This window comes from Oculina patagonica, chromosome 1, assembly GCF_052425735.1.
Source record: "Oculina patagonica isolate OP01 chromosome 1, crgOcupat, whole genome shotgun sequence".
Taxonomy (NCBI): domain Eukaryota; kingdom Metazoa; phylum Cnidaria; class Anthozoa; order Scleractinia; family Oculinidae; genus Oculina; species Oculina patagonica.
In genome coordinates, this window is record NC_135758.1 from 47,276,920 (window position 1) to 47,291,270 (window position 14,351).

Here is a 14,351-nt window from a genome sequence, read left to right on the forward strand (position 1 = left end):
CTGCTTTCGTTCATTTTGTCGCCGCAAATCAAGAAATGATATCATATCACAAGAGGCAACATGTTGCAGGGCAAAAAAAAGCATGAGCCACGCCCAGATTGGTTTTCTTTAATGATGCACCTATCAATGTTAAGCCCGAGGGGGGGGGGGGAGGTCGGGCTAACCACGGGAATTTGATCGTGAGGCAGGTCCCCAGGGTAGGGATTTTGATCGTACGTGATGGCCCCAGGATAGGGATTTTTTTCATATATAGAAGGTTTGAAGGACATCTGACCACTTTTCATGGGGATTTTGACCAATTATTTTGTCCCGGGGGTGGGGAATTTGACATTTTTTTATAGAAAATGTCAAAATCCCCACCCCTTGCCCGACCCCCCCCCCCCTCGGGCTTAACATTGATAGGTGCATAATTTAATTCTAATTTTCCCAGGAGAATCACTTTCATATCGTCCTTGTGATTTATTCCCCCCCCCCCCCAGCAAAACTCGTGCAACCAGTTAAGTGGATAAGTAATGAAAGTTTCTTCTGTACACTATTGTATGATATTGTTGTAATAATCATGGCAGAATTTTAAAATCTGCACTTTTATGAATGGAGCGGTGAGGGGGGAGTGCGCGACAGATAAATCCGCTGCGATGTGCACGGAATATTAGACAGATAAGGACACCAGGTAAGGTTTAAAGCGTTTTTACCGAATGGTAATGAGGTGTAGTGATCATTCTTGAAGTGACGTGTTTCCCTCACTCGACCACTCGCTCACTCCATTCTGATATTAAACCGCAATTAATTCATGCATTTAACGGTGAACGTGCTGACAGAAAGGTTCTATAAAAACGCCATTCAATGCATGTCTTAACAAATTATTCTCCAACCTCGTTCCCAGGGTCTCTCTCTTTCAGGGAACTGAATTGAAGTTTTCACAAAACAAATCGAAAGAGGATCAGTTACACTTATCCTCTGGTGATAAAAGAGGATAGAATCCGCTCTACGAAGCCTCAGAGCATAGGCTATCAATGACCCATTCACGTAAGAAAACATCCAAAGACGCGTTTTAGTAAACACAACATTTATGCACGTTTTTGTTTCGCGTCACATCATCTTCAAGTCACGTCATCCGTTCTTCATCTTTTTGAGTCGTGCAGAAACGCGCATCTTTCTCTCAAATTTTATTTGCTGCTCAAAATAACGCTATACGTGCTGGCAGAAAAATAAACATATTCACAAAACAAATTTACTTAACACTTAAAAGGATCGAAAGTTACACTTCAATATTTTTGTGATGAAATAGAATTCGCGCTACGAAGCCTGAGGGCACGAACCATCATGACGCATGATGGTTCGCACAATCATGACGCACAATGTCCATGGAAAAATAAAACAAAGTGAGATTGTATTACATTATTCAACGATTATTAAAAGAAAAAAACTATCAATGAAAATATCAATGACCCATTCATGCAAGAAAAAAATTAAAGGCAAATTAAGTGAGATTGTGATATAACTGAAAGCAGCTATGAACTTCATATAGTTAAGCACGTTTTTGTTTCACGTCACCCCGTGTCACGTCATCCGTTTTTCATCAATTTTTGAGTCAAGCAGATACACGAAGTGCTCGGGCGTATCTTTTCTCTCAAATTTTATCCGCTGCTCAAAAATAACGCTATACGTGCTGACAGAAAAGTAAACATATTCACAAAACAAATTCACTTAATGCTTAAAAGGATCAAAGATAATACACTGACCGCTAAATATTTTGGTTGTGAAAACTGAATAGCGCTACGACCCATGAGAGCACGAGTCATCAATGACGCAACTCACGTGGAAAAATAAAGCAAAGTGGGATTGCTTTACTATATTGGACACTTATTTAGAAAAAAATGCGGAGGTATGTACTTCATTCATCGAATTACCATGAGGTTGCTCGAAGAGCCTTTGATTTAGTTTTTCAAAGGGAAAAAGAGATAATTTAAACTTATTTTGAAATCCATACAAACGCTCATAGTACGCGTTGGTTACCTGCGGTTTTATGGTAACCTCGCGAGAGAGACGCGCGAGGTTACTCGCGAGGACACACGTGAGTAAGCACGGGATCACGGAGTGGTCCCGGGCTCTAAAAACAAAATGGCAGTCGGCACTTGACAACTGTTGTTGATCTTGGGTTTGCTTTTGCTTCATTTGGCTAGAAGATGGAAGAAGCTCATCAAAGAAAAGAAGCCCGTTTAGCTAGAAAGTTCGAACTTGAAAAACAACGGGAGGAAATTCTACTTGAAAGGGCAAGACTGCTTTCATTGAAAAACGAGTTTGGCGGGAGGGAGTCCACAACTTCTTCAGCAACTTCAAGAAACAGTTCTGCATCACCATCAAGATTATCAATAGCGATTGAAAGGACGAAAAACAGAATTCCAGCATTTGAAAGGAAAGTTCAAACGCTTAGACAAGAAAACCAGGCAAGAACGGACTCACTGAGAAAACCTTATGATGGAGAAATGGGTATCGGTTCGTATGAACCTTGGCAGTTAGAAGATTTCTACTTTGTTCGTGAGTTTGTAAGAGCGTGGATTGAGGAAGTTTTAGATTTTATCGTACGAGAACACCCCAGCAATAAATCTGAGAATGAAGCAACTACTATTGCTGAAAGGTTTTTTGAGGAGCTTGAAGTTGAAAGGAAACATGATGAAATTCTACAGTTGAGTTTAGACATTGAGCAAAGTATTTTTACCGATGTTATTCATCAAGCAGCCAGGGAAACAGCTAATGAAATAATGGCCTTTGAAGCTCAAACTAGAAACATGCTTGACGGTATCATATTGAATTCGTTTGAACTACAGTCACAATCAGATAGCCAGAGTAGAGTTGCCATGCTTAACAATGCTCTATCACAAATGAAAAAGGAGGCTCAGAGGAAAGGGAATGTATGGTCTCATAGTCAAACGTTCCGCAGGGAAGATAGTGTACAAGGCATTGAAATAGCAGTAGACGAAGAGGAAGACACGTTTGATGGTACTGTTCTGCATTTTCACGACATCACGCCTTTCAGTGACATGCCTGATGAAAGTCTGCTTTCGGAACAAGTTGACTTTCACAATGAAGAATCAGAATTTTGGTTGGGTAATACTGTTGATCTCTCAACTCTGCCATTACCAAGACGATACAAAGGCATTTCATGTAGCGCTGTGTCACCCAATGACAGCCTCATTGCTCTTGGCAGTGTTCAAGGGGATATCCTTATATGGGATTTAGCAACCTACCCACCACGCATATTGAGAACCAGCCGTGGAAAAAATGCTGCTGTCAAAGAAATACAGTGGAGTTTTGACTCTTCACTAGTGGTCAGTCTGAATGAGTATGGTGTTGTCACAATATGGTCTCTAAGTGACACTGTATCCGTACCTTACGATGTGAAATCATTTGAACCAATTGAGCAGAATCTTGGTTTCAAGCCGACTGCATTAGTTCTCATGTTATCTCTTGAGCCAAAGGACTTCATTTTTACAAGTGGACCTTTCTCAGATTCCAAAGATTTATCAAGTGAGGCAACAGCAGTTGCGTTCCATCCTTCAGCTTCACTTCTCGGAAAGCAAGCATTTTTAATGGTAGGCTTGAACAATGGAAACATTCTAAGGCTCAATTTCAGAGAGGTTGCCTCTGTGATGTCATTCCCACAAGTTCACCCAGTAAATGGTGCAACTCATAAGATTGGCCAAGATATTGATGCTGAACTGTTCAAAGCACATAATCATCGCATTGTGTTGATAAGTTTTGTAAACAACATTACCCCCATGGTAACCGTAGATGACAAGGGATTTATTAACTTGTGGGAATATTCCAGCGAATCTTTAACAGGATTTGGCTGGTTTGTTCCTAGCATCAAGTACAGGCTGAACATGTCAGAGGTGACTTACAGGCCTGTTGTGGGAGCACAGGAGAAAGTTGAGTTCACTGATGTTGTGAAAGGTCCAAGTCGAAAACAGCATCGTCTCAGGTAATTATCGGTTTCTATGTTGTATTGGCAAATTAAAGGAGCTCTGTCGTGAACAAGGCATCTTGGAAAAATTGGTAAATTTTTTGAAGTTTGTCCTTTGTAATCCATCTTTACCCTCGTAAGGACAAGGGGGCAGGGGGTTAATGCCACTCCCTCATAAGGTTTTTTCGAAATTTTGAAAAGAGGATTTACTCTATAATGCTGGAACTTTTAGTAGCTGTTCATTTATCCTCTGCAAAATTTTGTAATGTCAAATTTGTGTCTTTGACATTTGATCTTGCCATGGCAACGTCATAATTACAAGCTGGTCTCGCCAAAAATCAACATTTTTAACCTTTTTCTTTTTCCAGTTTCTTAAAACAAAATCCTTAGATTTTGTTATTTTTACATTCCATGATGGTGGGGGTATGATTTTGCTTGTGCGTCCAAGGGTTAATCTTCGTCAGTTGAAACCATCCTTCGTTATTTTCAGATTTTTATCACTCCTTTGGTGTTTTTCCATGTTGGAAAAATAATAATAATAATAATAATAATAATAATAATAATAATAAAGATTTATATAGCGCCATATCCATGGCTCATGGCGCTTTACAGAAAAATGACTTAAAATACCATGACATCGCTCCTTTAACCTCAAAACAGGTTTTAAGTATTTCTGGGAGTACCCCCTCCCCCCAACACACACTTGTGTGCATACACAACACTTAGGACTTGAGAATAAGAAAGCTGCGAAGGAATGATACTTGAATTTCCACCATGATATTTAGCAGTATAGATATGTTGTGGTTAATTTTACCCTTGGTAGAATCTGGTATTTTTTTCTTTTATATTCATTATCATTTATTACCATACATTAGGACAAAGAAAATATACCAAATTGCACCAGGGGTAAAATTGAACCGCAACAGATATATCACTTTTTGTAAATGTTTGGCAAAATAATAATATTATTCTTTTAGACATATTTAAATACATGTATACATAATATAACAATTTTCTTGTTTCAGGCAAGAAATGATTCAAAAGCAGAAAAAGGTCCAGAAATACATCAAATCGCTTCAGTTGGGAAAACCATGGCAGACGGATGAGCTGGATGACAAAGTTACTCACATTTTTGCACCAAAGAATGTTCCTGAATCAGGATCAACATTTCACCGTGTTACCTACTACCTTTCATCAGGGTTATTAGCCTCTTATGTCACACGGCTGTACAAACCTGTTGAAATTCCATGCTCAAAGTTTATCTCTCTTGCAGCGAACTATGCAGGCACGAAGCTTGTGTTCATGCTTCTGTTTCCCAAAGCAGAACCACAGGAAGCCCATGCGTCATTTGTCATCATTGATCTTGAACCTTCTGTGGGAGTCAGCAAGAATTACATTCACATCAAACTTAACAATGATGATTATGTGAAATGTTTGTATGGGCAAACATGCTCTTTTGAGATCTCACGAGCCATTGATGCTACAGGAAGTGAATACATTGTGGCGAATGTAAACGGCACTTTAACTGCAGTTTCTATGACAACGGGAAATGAAGTCATGGCAGAGACTGAGGAAGGGTGGGTGGGTTGCCATCTTAGCTTCAAGAAAGGCCAAATCCCACCTACATCTAAAGTGCAAGTTGCCAGCACATGCAAAGGGCTGCAAGTATTGCTGTTTGCAAGAAAGTTCAATTCAGCAATTTTATTACAAGTGAAGGACGAGAACACCCAAGAACAACGCATTCAAACATGGAAGGCATTTCAGAAATGGATTCATGTTGACAAACAGGATGATGAAAGGACTCCTGCTGCATTGCAGGCAATGAAGCGACTCACTTGGACTTTTGAGGGGCATTCTGATGTGCATATTCAGTGTTGCATGGAATCACTAGTACTTGACATGATTGATGATGCTATTCAAATGGTTGACGGTTCATTTACCAGTGAGCAGAGACAGATTTTTCATGCTGAAAACATTCAGTTTCCATTTTTGAGGAAGACTTCTCAGTCCGCAGGGGACATTGATGACAAGAGTGTGTCTGTCCATTCTGCAAAAGAGTCAACTGCATCAACACAGTGGGAATAGACAATAAGCTAGAATGTATTATTCTACATAATTTCTTGTATATGTATCTCTTTAATAGGTGACCTCTTTCTGCAAAAATAGTGTACCATTGACTGTCCATTCTCACTCAGTAATTATGCCACTCATTGTCTGGCATGGATAAGATGTGGCAAAAGATTGTGGCCAAGGCAATGAGCGACTGGGTGAGAAAGCTGTGTAGTACGTTGCCAAAGGGGAGGTGGGAGGGTCAAAAATTCGCCCAGACTTTCCAGCTTGCTTATCTCTATTTAAATGCCCTGAATCTAAGAAAAGGGATCTTTAAATGCGGAGATTGTGCACATGGTGATTAAGCATTACCTAACGCAACTATCTATAAACAAACATGGTTATGCAATCCACGCACTTCAGAATTCCACGCCATAATTATGAATGACTTAGTTTCTTTACTGGTCAAGTCACTGCACAGTGATTTATAACTTAAGGAGAATCCACGCAGATTATAACTTAAGGAGAATCCACGCAGATTATAACTTAAAGAGAATCCACGCAGATTATAACTTAAAGAGAATCCACGCAGATTATAACTTAAGGAGAAATATCCACGCAATGATAACGGAGAATCCACGCAGATTATAACTTAAGGAGAATCCATGCAGTGTAGAGCGGCCAGAAAATCCCATAGGTCTGCAATGCGCCCATGGGCTTTTTTATGTAAAGAGAGGACTGATAAAACACTTGCACCACCATCAGAGATCTCTTGAGTGACCCACACTGTACAAATGGTAATAACATACTGTGTTACACAGGAAATATTTAAAATAATTGCCTCCCTCAAAAATTTGTCCCCTGCCCCTTACCCTACACGAATAACCAACTCCCTAGAGACCTTATGCAAAAATGGTTGTTATTCATTTCTGTTGTTTGATCAAAATTATTTCTTAAAACGCTGATGGTGGCACTTAAATATATATGAAATATTATGCTATTCTGAAAAGTTTGAGTGTTTTGGGTTAAATGGCTGCAAAGTTATGACTCATTAAAATTTAAGAGATTTGTATGGGAAAAGTCACCCTGGCCTGCCTAGCCTCGTTTTCATGTTTTTGGCAATATAAATGCCCCTGTAACTTCCAATTAGATGAAAGTATAGCCTTCAAACTTCATACACTGATTTACTTTGACTTAATTGTTAAGTTAGAGTAATTTAATTTTGTTTACAAATGATTTTTTTGGGAGCCGAAAATTAACAGCTGCCATATTTGCATTGGGTCTATTCCTCTACTTCTCTTTCTACTTCGCAGGCTAGGATCCTCTGTTCATGTTAAAAATATGTGAATGAAAGTCAGCTCCATAATAAGGTCTGAGATTTTGCTACGGCTTTCCAGGTGTAAAAACCTTTCAGGAACTTCAAGAAATGGGCCCCTGGGGACAAAGTTGCAGAAACGCTGTAAACCACCCAGTTTAAAGCCAGCCCTGAACTCCTGTGAATTATACTCTTCTTGAGTGTAGACTTGACCAGACCTACAGTAATGCGGCAAATTCTGGCGAATAAATTATTACACAAACAAGATTTTAACAAAACAAATAACGAAATAGAAAACGTAACGAGGCCTGTGTTAATGAATGAAGTTACTAAATGAAGAACCGCTCATCACAGGTAGCCCAAGCTCCGGCAACATATAGACCACATACGACATTGCGTAATAACGTTATTATAAGGGTTTGTATGGGAATATAACGATCGTAAAAAATAATTCAAAATAGAGGAAAAGTATCCAATAAAATTCACTTAACTATCCTCTTCTGTCTACATCTTGTGTTTCTATGCCGTTTGGAGGCGATTTGAAGCCATTTCAGTGGGTTTTAGGTTCGCTGGTATATAGAGACAACTGTAGAGAGCGAACCTAAAACCCACTGGAATCGCTTCAAAACGCCCCCAAACGGCATAGAAACAAAAGATTTGCATAGAAGAGGATAGGTAAGTCGATTTTATCGGATATTTTCCCCTTTATTTTGAATTATTTTTTACGATCGTTATATTCCCATTAGAGAGCGAACCTAAAACCCACTGGAATCGCTTCAAAACGCCCCCAAACGGCATAGAAACAAAAGATTTGCATAGAAGAGGATAGGTAAGTCGATTTTATCGGATATTTTCCCCTTTATTTTGAATTATTTTTTACGATCGTTATATTCCCATACAAACCCTTAAATGATAGGAAACCAGCGAACCTAAAACCCACTGAAATGGCTTCAAATCGCCTCCAAACGGCATAGAAACACAAGATATAGACAGAAGAGGATAGTTAAGTGAATTTTATTGGATATTTTTCCTCTATTTTGAATTATTTTTTACGATCGTTATATTCCCATACAAACCCTTATAATAACGTTATTAATATATATTACGCAATGTCGTATGTGGTCTATATGTTGACGGCTCCTTTAGGATCTTGGGCTACCTGTGCGCTCATAGCCTACGTGTAGCCGTACCCACCCCCCCCGAGGAAAAGCGGGAGGGAAGTCCCTCCCGCTTTTCCTCGGGGGGGGGGGGGTGGGTACAGCTACACGTAGGTATAGTGCGCTCATGAGTGGCAACGGAGGGGATGAGGAGACCTGGATCGAGGCTCTCCCGTCGATATCCCCAGCAACCTCGTCCCCAGGGCCTTCTCGGCGACGAGTTTTCAAAATGGCGGCTCGTCGAGAGAAGACCCTGGCAAAGGCTGGGTCACGTGGTACAAAATCTCCAAAAATCTTGGAGATTTTTGTCACGTGACTTTTCAGAGAAGCCAAAACAAAATGGCGGTCCAGTTTGAATTCGAATTGACTCTTCGACGGCGTTTCAGGGCGTAAACTTCATGCAGGAGGCAGTGATTACTTCGTAAAGCATAGATATTATTTCAGGGATTTCAAAATGTTGAAGTAGGCGTCAGCAACTGAAAGAGTAGGCGACTGTGACAAGCCAAGCTTGTTTCTTACAAGCTGATTGCTACGACCATTAAACTGGTGACAAAAATCAAGTAGCTGGTGGAACTCCGGCGGCTGCCCGCTTGTTTTGAAAACCCTGTTATTTTCGCCAGGTGTTCGAATGTAGACCGTGAGGTATGAGAATCGGGAAGGTACGGAAAGTAAAAAAATTAAATGTTACACAGTCTGTAAGCTTATGTAGTCTATGTACTGTTATTGAAGTCTTAATATATTTACTTTCTGTATTTTGATTGAGTGCAAGAGAAACTAAAACTTAGCTGCTTAAAGGTAAAGAGGCAAAATGTGTGCTTAATACCCTACAAATGTATGATCAACATATCAATCGATTTCGGTGGCAAATTTTTCTGCTTTATAATTCATTCTAACTTATTACAGTGATACACATAACCTTGACCCTAAAAGCTTTAACTAAACTCATACATTTTCGCTTTTATATGACCAAGTTCACTCTGTTCTACAAACTTTTACATAAGGTGAAGTTGTAACTGAAATTATGAAATATCCATATCCATATTATGGCCATATACCCGGCCACTCTTTTGCATCTCATTGAATAACAAAGTGCCTGTTGTGTTATGCCTCATTCTTTAAAGCATTCGGACACATGTAAATGAAGTGACCGGGTATTCTGCAATCGCTCCCCCTGAAAGCTTAAACTCAAATTTATACATGTTTGAAGCTTACCTTAGTTGAGGCCAATTTCGCTTTGTTTTACAAACTTTTACATGAGGTGAAGTTCTAACTGAAATTTTGAGATATTTACATCCACTTGAGTGGCTATTTTGTACATCAAAACAGGTGAACCCACATAACTGTAATCTTCTGGAATTAGTTTTAACTTTTTTACCACAGCAGTTTAAAATATTGACACTTTCATTTCAAATATGTTATGCACATAGTTATGCACATAATAGACTTAAACAGGGTGTAGAACTTGGGATTACACCTGTGACCACATATGGCAGGCTAGTTAATGTTGTGTTGCTTGAAATGATGTCTAAATCACAAATTTTACAGGATGAGGATGATTTAACATTTTATCAGAATACAAAATGCTAAAAGATGATCACTTTTACATTTCCCACATGTTGCCATTTTGGACTTTTTGACATCAGTGTGTTTCCACTGTATTGTTAGGAAGCATGCATTCTTTGCGTGAAACAAATGGGCAATACATTGATGTCATAAATTCCAAAATGGCATAATTTGTGTAGAAAATTCCTGTTTTAAAATACCTAAAAACAATTTACGCTCGCTTCTTAAATTGTCTCACAGAGGGATGTAAAGGGCGCCCCATGCCTCAACCCCCAGCTACACTCTTTAAACAGGAGCAAAAAAATTGTTTTGACTCAAAACAGTCATCTTTAAAATTTGTGAGACTGTCCACACAGACACTGTTTATCCCCATGAAAAGAGTTTTAAAACATAAGAATAGACTTGTTAGTTCTGAATGCCATTGTTGGATCATTTGGCCTCCAGTGATCCCATACTTGTAAAAAGATTGTGCTGTGCAAATAATTAATCACTCAAGAGAGTGAAATGGATTTTTGCGTAGATGGCATCTGTGGACTTTAATTACTTTTCAGCCTTGTAAATATTAATTTTATGATGATCATGTTCTGTTAGTTTCAAAAAAATGCTGCCTGTTTTATCACAAGAGAGTGAAGGTGGTACATAATATCTAATTTGAAGCTCTACATAGGCGCGTATTGCTGTATGTGGAGGAGGGGTTTTAACCAATTTTGTCTGGGATAGGGTAAAGAAATCAGAGCCATTTTGGCCTTAAGTAGCTATTGCTGGCATGAAAAAGATTAGAAAATAATACTTGAAATTAAAAAAAGCATGAACTGTTAAAGCAATGCACTACCACAGCAAAGTTTTTGGAAAATAGCAAATCTTGTGAAAGGAAGAAATGTTTTGCATCTTATCTAGCATAGGCTTTAAAGGCTGCAAACAGCCCAGGGGGTACTCAGGATTTCAAGTGACAGGGATGATCGAATGAGCGCAAAAATCAAGACCCAAAAAAATCCCTAGGGCTTCCCACAGAAGCCCAAAAAAATCCCTGGACCAAAAATTAATTCCCTTATTTTTATTAAAAAAAAAATACTTACAAATTTTCCTACCCAAAAAAATCCCGGAACCGAAACTGTCAAACCCAAAAAAATCCTTCTATCATCCCTGTCACTTGAAACCCTAAGTACCCCTGCTGGGGCAAACAGGGCTGGGCTTCATCATCCAAGTGACACATGACTTCCCAAACATTTCCACAGTACAATGCTTTCAGGTTTTGATGTGCGATGAGCCACGTTAAAACAGTACACTGATAAGGTTTTCCTTATAAAATATCCATTTAGGGAACCTAAAGACAAATCAAAACTATGACAGTGAGATAGGTAAATGACCTCACAAAGAACATATATTTTTGTAGTTTTATTTTCCTGATTTTTCTCTTTTTTAGTCTCATTTAAGTGTTTGATCACATTTTCAAATACCTCAAGTTTCATCAGAAATATTTTGTTACAAATTGTTTTTAAATTTCAATATACTCTGTCTGTCATGTTTGCAATCAGCCTTTACTGATCATGAGGTAACTGTAAAAGGGAAAGCAAGCAAGTCTGAGACAACATATTCTGAGAACAGTACACGATACAACTTTAATTTTTTAAAGAAATTAAATTGACCAAAGTTTTTTTATCCTTCACATTAATTAATTAATATTTTAATAGATCCCTTATTAACACGCTTAATTTATCTCCTTTGGTCACCTATTTTCTCCAGCACTACTTGAGCATGATTTAAAACACGTCCACCACTTGTATAAGGACCTACAAAAAAGGAGTGGTATAAATAAATTCATAATGAGAACAGACCCTTAGAAAGCACCAATATCATATTCGGAAGAATGCAGACAGTGAATGGGTGATGATATGTGTTCGAACGCGACAAATTGAAATCGAATTTCCTCCGAAAAAGAACACGAGCACTTTAGGTCCAACTATGTCTACGACGGGCAGAAATTCCTTTACGTTTTAGATTTGCATCTCGTACATAGCTGCAGCCCGGTGTCGAAATGACTCTTTCATCTTGAATGTTACTTTCCGACAGAACTAGGTTCTACTTTCGGCAGGAATATTAAGTTATAAAACAGTCAAAACAGCAAAGCGAAAAGTTCGCAATGAAGTGAATTTAACGCTTCTACTTCTACCGAATTATTTGAATCTTGAGAATTATAAATATATTGGAAAAGACTTACCTTTGCAGCTGTAAATGGCTTAAATTTCAAGTAAAATCGACCCCATTAATAAGACCCACTCTTGTCCGCCATATTTGTTTTGGATTACATGAACCAATCAGGATTGAGGTTAGAATAGACCACTCTGCGATGCCGTTATATCAGCCTTGGCCAGGGTCATCTCGTAACGACTGCCATTTACCGAGAAGGCCCTGGGGACGAGGTTGATATCCCCAGCTCCTCGAGTCGACACTCACGGCCAACATGGCGGAAGGAACGTCGGCAAAGTTGGCAAATGTTTCTGATGTGGAAATTGATGCGAATGGACGTTTCAAATACGTTCTCATCAAAGTAATAGATAAATCACAGGGTGGTGTTTTCAAGTATGTAGTAAGAGGATTCGATTGGGCAGATTATCATGGTAGGTTGTGTGACAGATATAACGAGAGAGCTTTGACAGAGTTCAAGTGAACAAGTTATTCATCGAGTTTCTCTCCTTTCACTCAGGAACAAGGTTGTTTAGAAACCATAGGAATTAATGTAAATCCAGGATAAACTCAAATGTCGAGAATTAGGATTTAATTTCGGTTGCTTTATAACAATGTTTTTGTTGCTAAAATGTTTTGTGAATTCACAGGTAACCAAAGAGTTTGTATGGAATTAAAATATAGTTGAGAAAAATATCAATTACTACCATTGAAAAGCTATGATAAAACTTAAAACCTTACCTGGTGCCACTTTAATATTATTTGTATCCTTCCAGCTGACATATATGAAAAAGTTGAGGCTGAAATTGAAAGACTGGGATTGAAAAGTGACTGTGTGGGAGGTGGGCGAATACAGCACGACAGATTTGACAAAAAAATTCTTGTCTATGGCTACTCTATGGTAAGCTGAACTCTTTTAATGAACTTTCTTCTAGGGAGAAAAAGGTATGATTCCAGGTTTATGGAACAATTGTGAAAACAATGTTAACGATGTTAACATGAAAAACGTTGCCATGTTAAGTGGGGCGAAGTGAGAGAGTGGGTTGGCTTGCTCCTCAGTACCATCCTGCAATCCTCCACCTAGGGTTACCCTGTCCAAAGCCTTCATTGCAATTTGAAATGTAGATGTTTCACGGATATTTTGTGAAATGTTGTCTTGTCTGGGCTGGCTCAGTTGCTAGGGAGGGCGATACCAGATGCAAGCACTCAGTTGATGTTGTGAGACAATAGTGAGACACCTCGTGACACTTAACACTCAGTTTCTGTTGTGAAAACTAAACAGCACTGCCGTCAGCCTGAATAGCACTCCGGTTAGCCTACTTATTAAATAGCTTGAGTTGCTTGCAGTTAGCTTTTATAATAGGGTTAGGATTTCTATCTAAAGAATCAGGATTCTAGATGGTCATCTGTGGCTTAGTTGATAGCATTCCCGCTCAGCATGCCTGCGATCCGGGTTCGAATCTTCTTGGTCTCATCATTTTTTAGCTAAAAAAAATCTTTTAAGTGTGATTTGTACCTCGTGTATTAAAAAAAATAAAATCCTCACTAATGAACTGAGTGCAGAATAGTCACTCCCCCTGAGGGCCACCCACAGTATACACCCTGCATACCGGTAATTAGATTTTTTATATAAATATATATTCAGAATGTAAATTAAAATAACTTCTTTGTTTTCAGGGGTTTGGTCGAGCAGATCACTCCATCGCAGTGGAAATACTTAAGAAGGCTTATCCAGACTACGAGAGCATTACATTCTCCAATGAAGGTTACTAGAAGACAGCTCGCTGTTTCAGAAGTCTGACTTTATTTATTAGATGACACATACAGTGCATATTTTAATAGTCACTACCAATTTATTTAAAAAATGCAAATGATTTTGTGCTATAATCCAAGATCTTTGACAAATGAGCACTGGACACTTGCACAGAAGTATGAAACAGTTGATTTGTTTTCACTGTTTTACTCAGAGAAGTACATTAAGGAAAATTATTACAGTATTGTATGTGTCTAGACAGTAGAAAATTTTGTCTAATAGCCTTTCTGAAGATGTAACATTTTATAAGTTGAGTATTTATATCCTATGGCTTAGGAATGTAATTATAGTGATTTATCCCAAGAA

At 38.6% G+C, this 14,351-nt stretch overlaps 2 protein-coding genes across 2 annotated transcripts; both read left to right on the forward strand.

Annotated features, from left to right (window-relative positions):
• The first annotated feature begins 1,983 nt into the window (after positions 1 to 1,983).
• LOC144634730 (uncharacterized) lies at positions 1,984 to 7,773 on the forward strand. The gene is made up of 2 exons (XM_078493765.1): positions 1,984 to 3,982; positions 4,990 to 7,773. The coding sequence occupies exons 1-2, from the start codon at positions 2,187 to 2,189 to the stop codon at positions 6,047 to 6,049; spliced, it is 2,856 nt and encodes a 951-aa protein (XP_078349891.1). The 5' UTR covers positions 1,984 to 2,186; the 3' UTR covers positions 6,050 to 7,773.
• Positions 7,774 to 8,631: 858 nt separating this feature from the next.
• Positions 8,632 to 14,009, forward strand: LOC144635219 (14 kDa phosphohistidine phosphatase-like). Its single transcript, XM_078494313.1, has 4 exons — positions 8,632 to 8,659; positions 12,469 to 12,666; positions 13,009 to 13,133; positions 13,910 to 14,009. Exons 2-4 carry the CDS (start codon positions 12,510 to 12,512, stop codon positions 14,003 to 14,005), a joined length of 378 nt encoding a protein of 125 aa, XP_078350439.1. The 5' UTR covers positions 8,632 to 8,659; positions 12,469 to 12,509; the 3' UTR covers positions 14,006 to 14,009.
• The last annotated feature ends 342 nt before the right edge of the window (positions 14,010 to 14,351 follow it).

Bases quoted from the DNA above. Each gene is read 5' to 3' on its own strand.
- LOC144634730 (XM_078493765.1), top strand. From the start codon at position 2,187: ATGGAAGAAGCTCATCAAAGAAAAGAAGCCCGTTTAGCTAGAAAGTTC. The intron at 3,983-4,989 runs GTAATTATCGGT...TTCTTGTTTCAG, and splicing joins CGAAAACAGCATCGTCTCAG to GCAAGAAATGATTCAAAAGC.
- LOC144635219 (XM_078494313.1), top strand. From the start codon at position 12,510: ATGGCGGAAGGAACGTCGGCAAAGTTGGCAAATGTTTCTGATGTGGAA. The intron at 12,667-13,008 runs GTAGGTTGTGTG...GTATCCTTCCAG, and splicing joins CGATTGGGCAGATTATCATG to CTGACATATATGAAAAAGTT. The intron at 13,134-13,909 runs GTAAGCTGAACT...CTTTGTTTTCAG, and splicing joins TTGTCTATGGCTACTCTATG to GGGTTTGGTCGAGCAGATCA.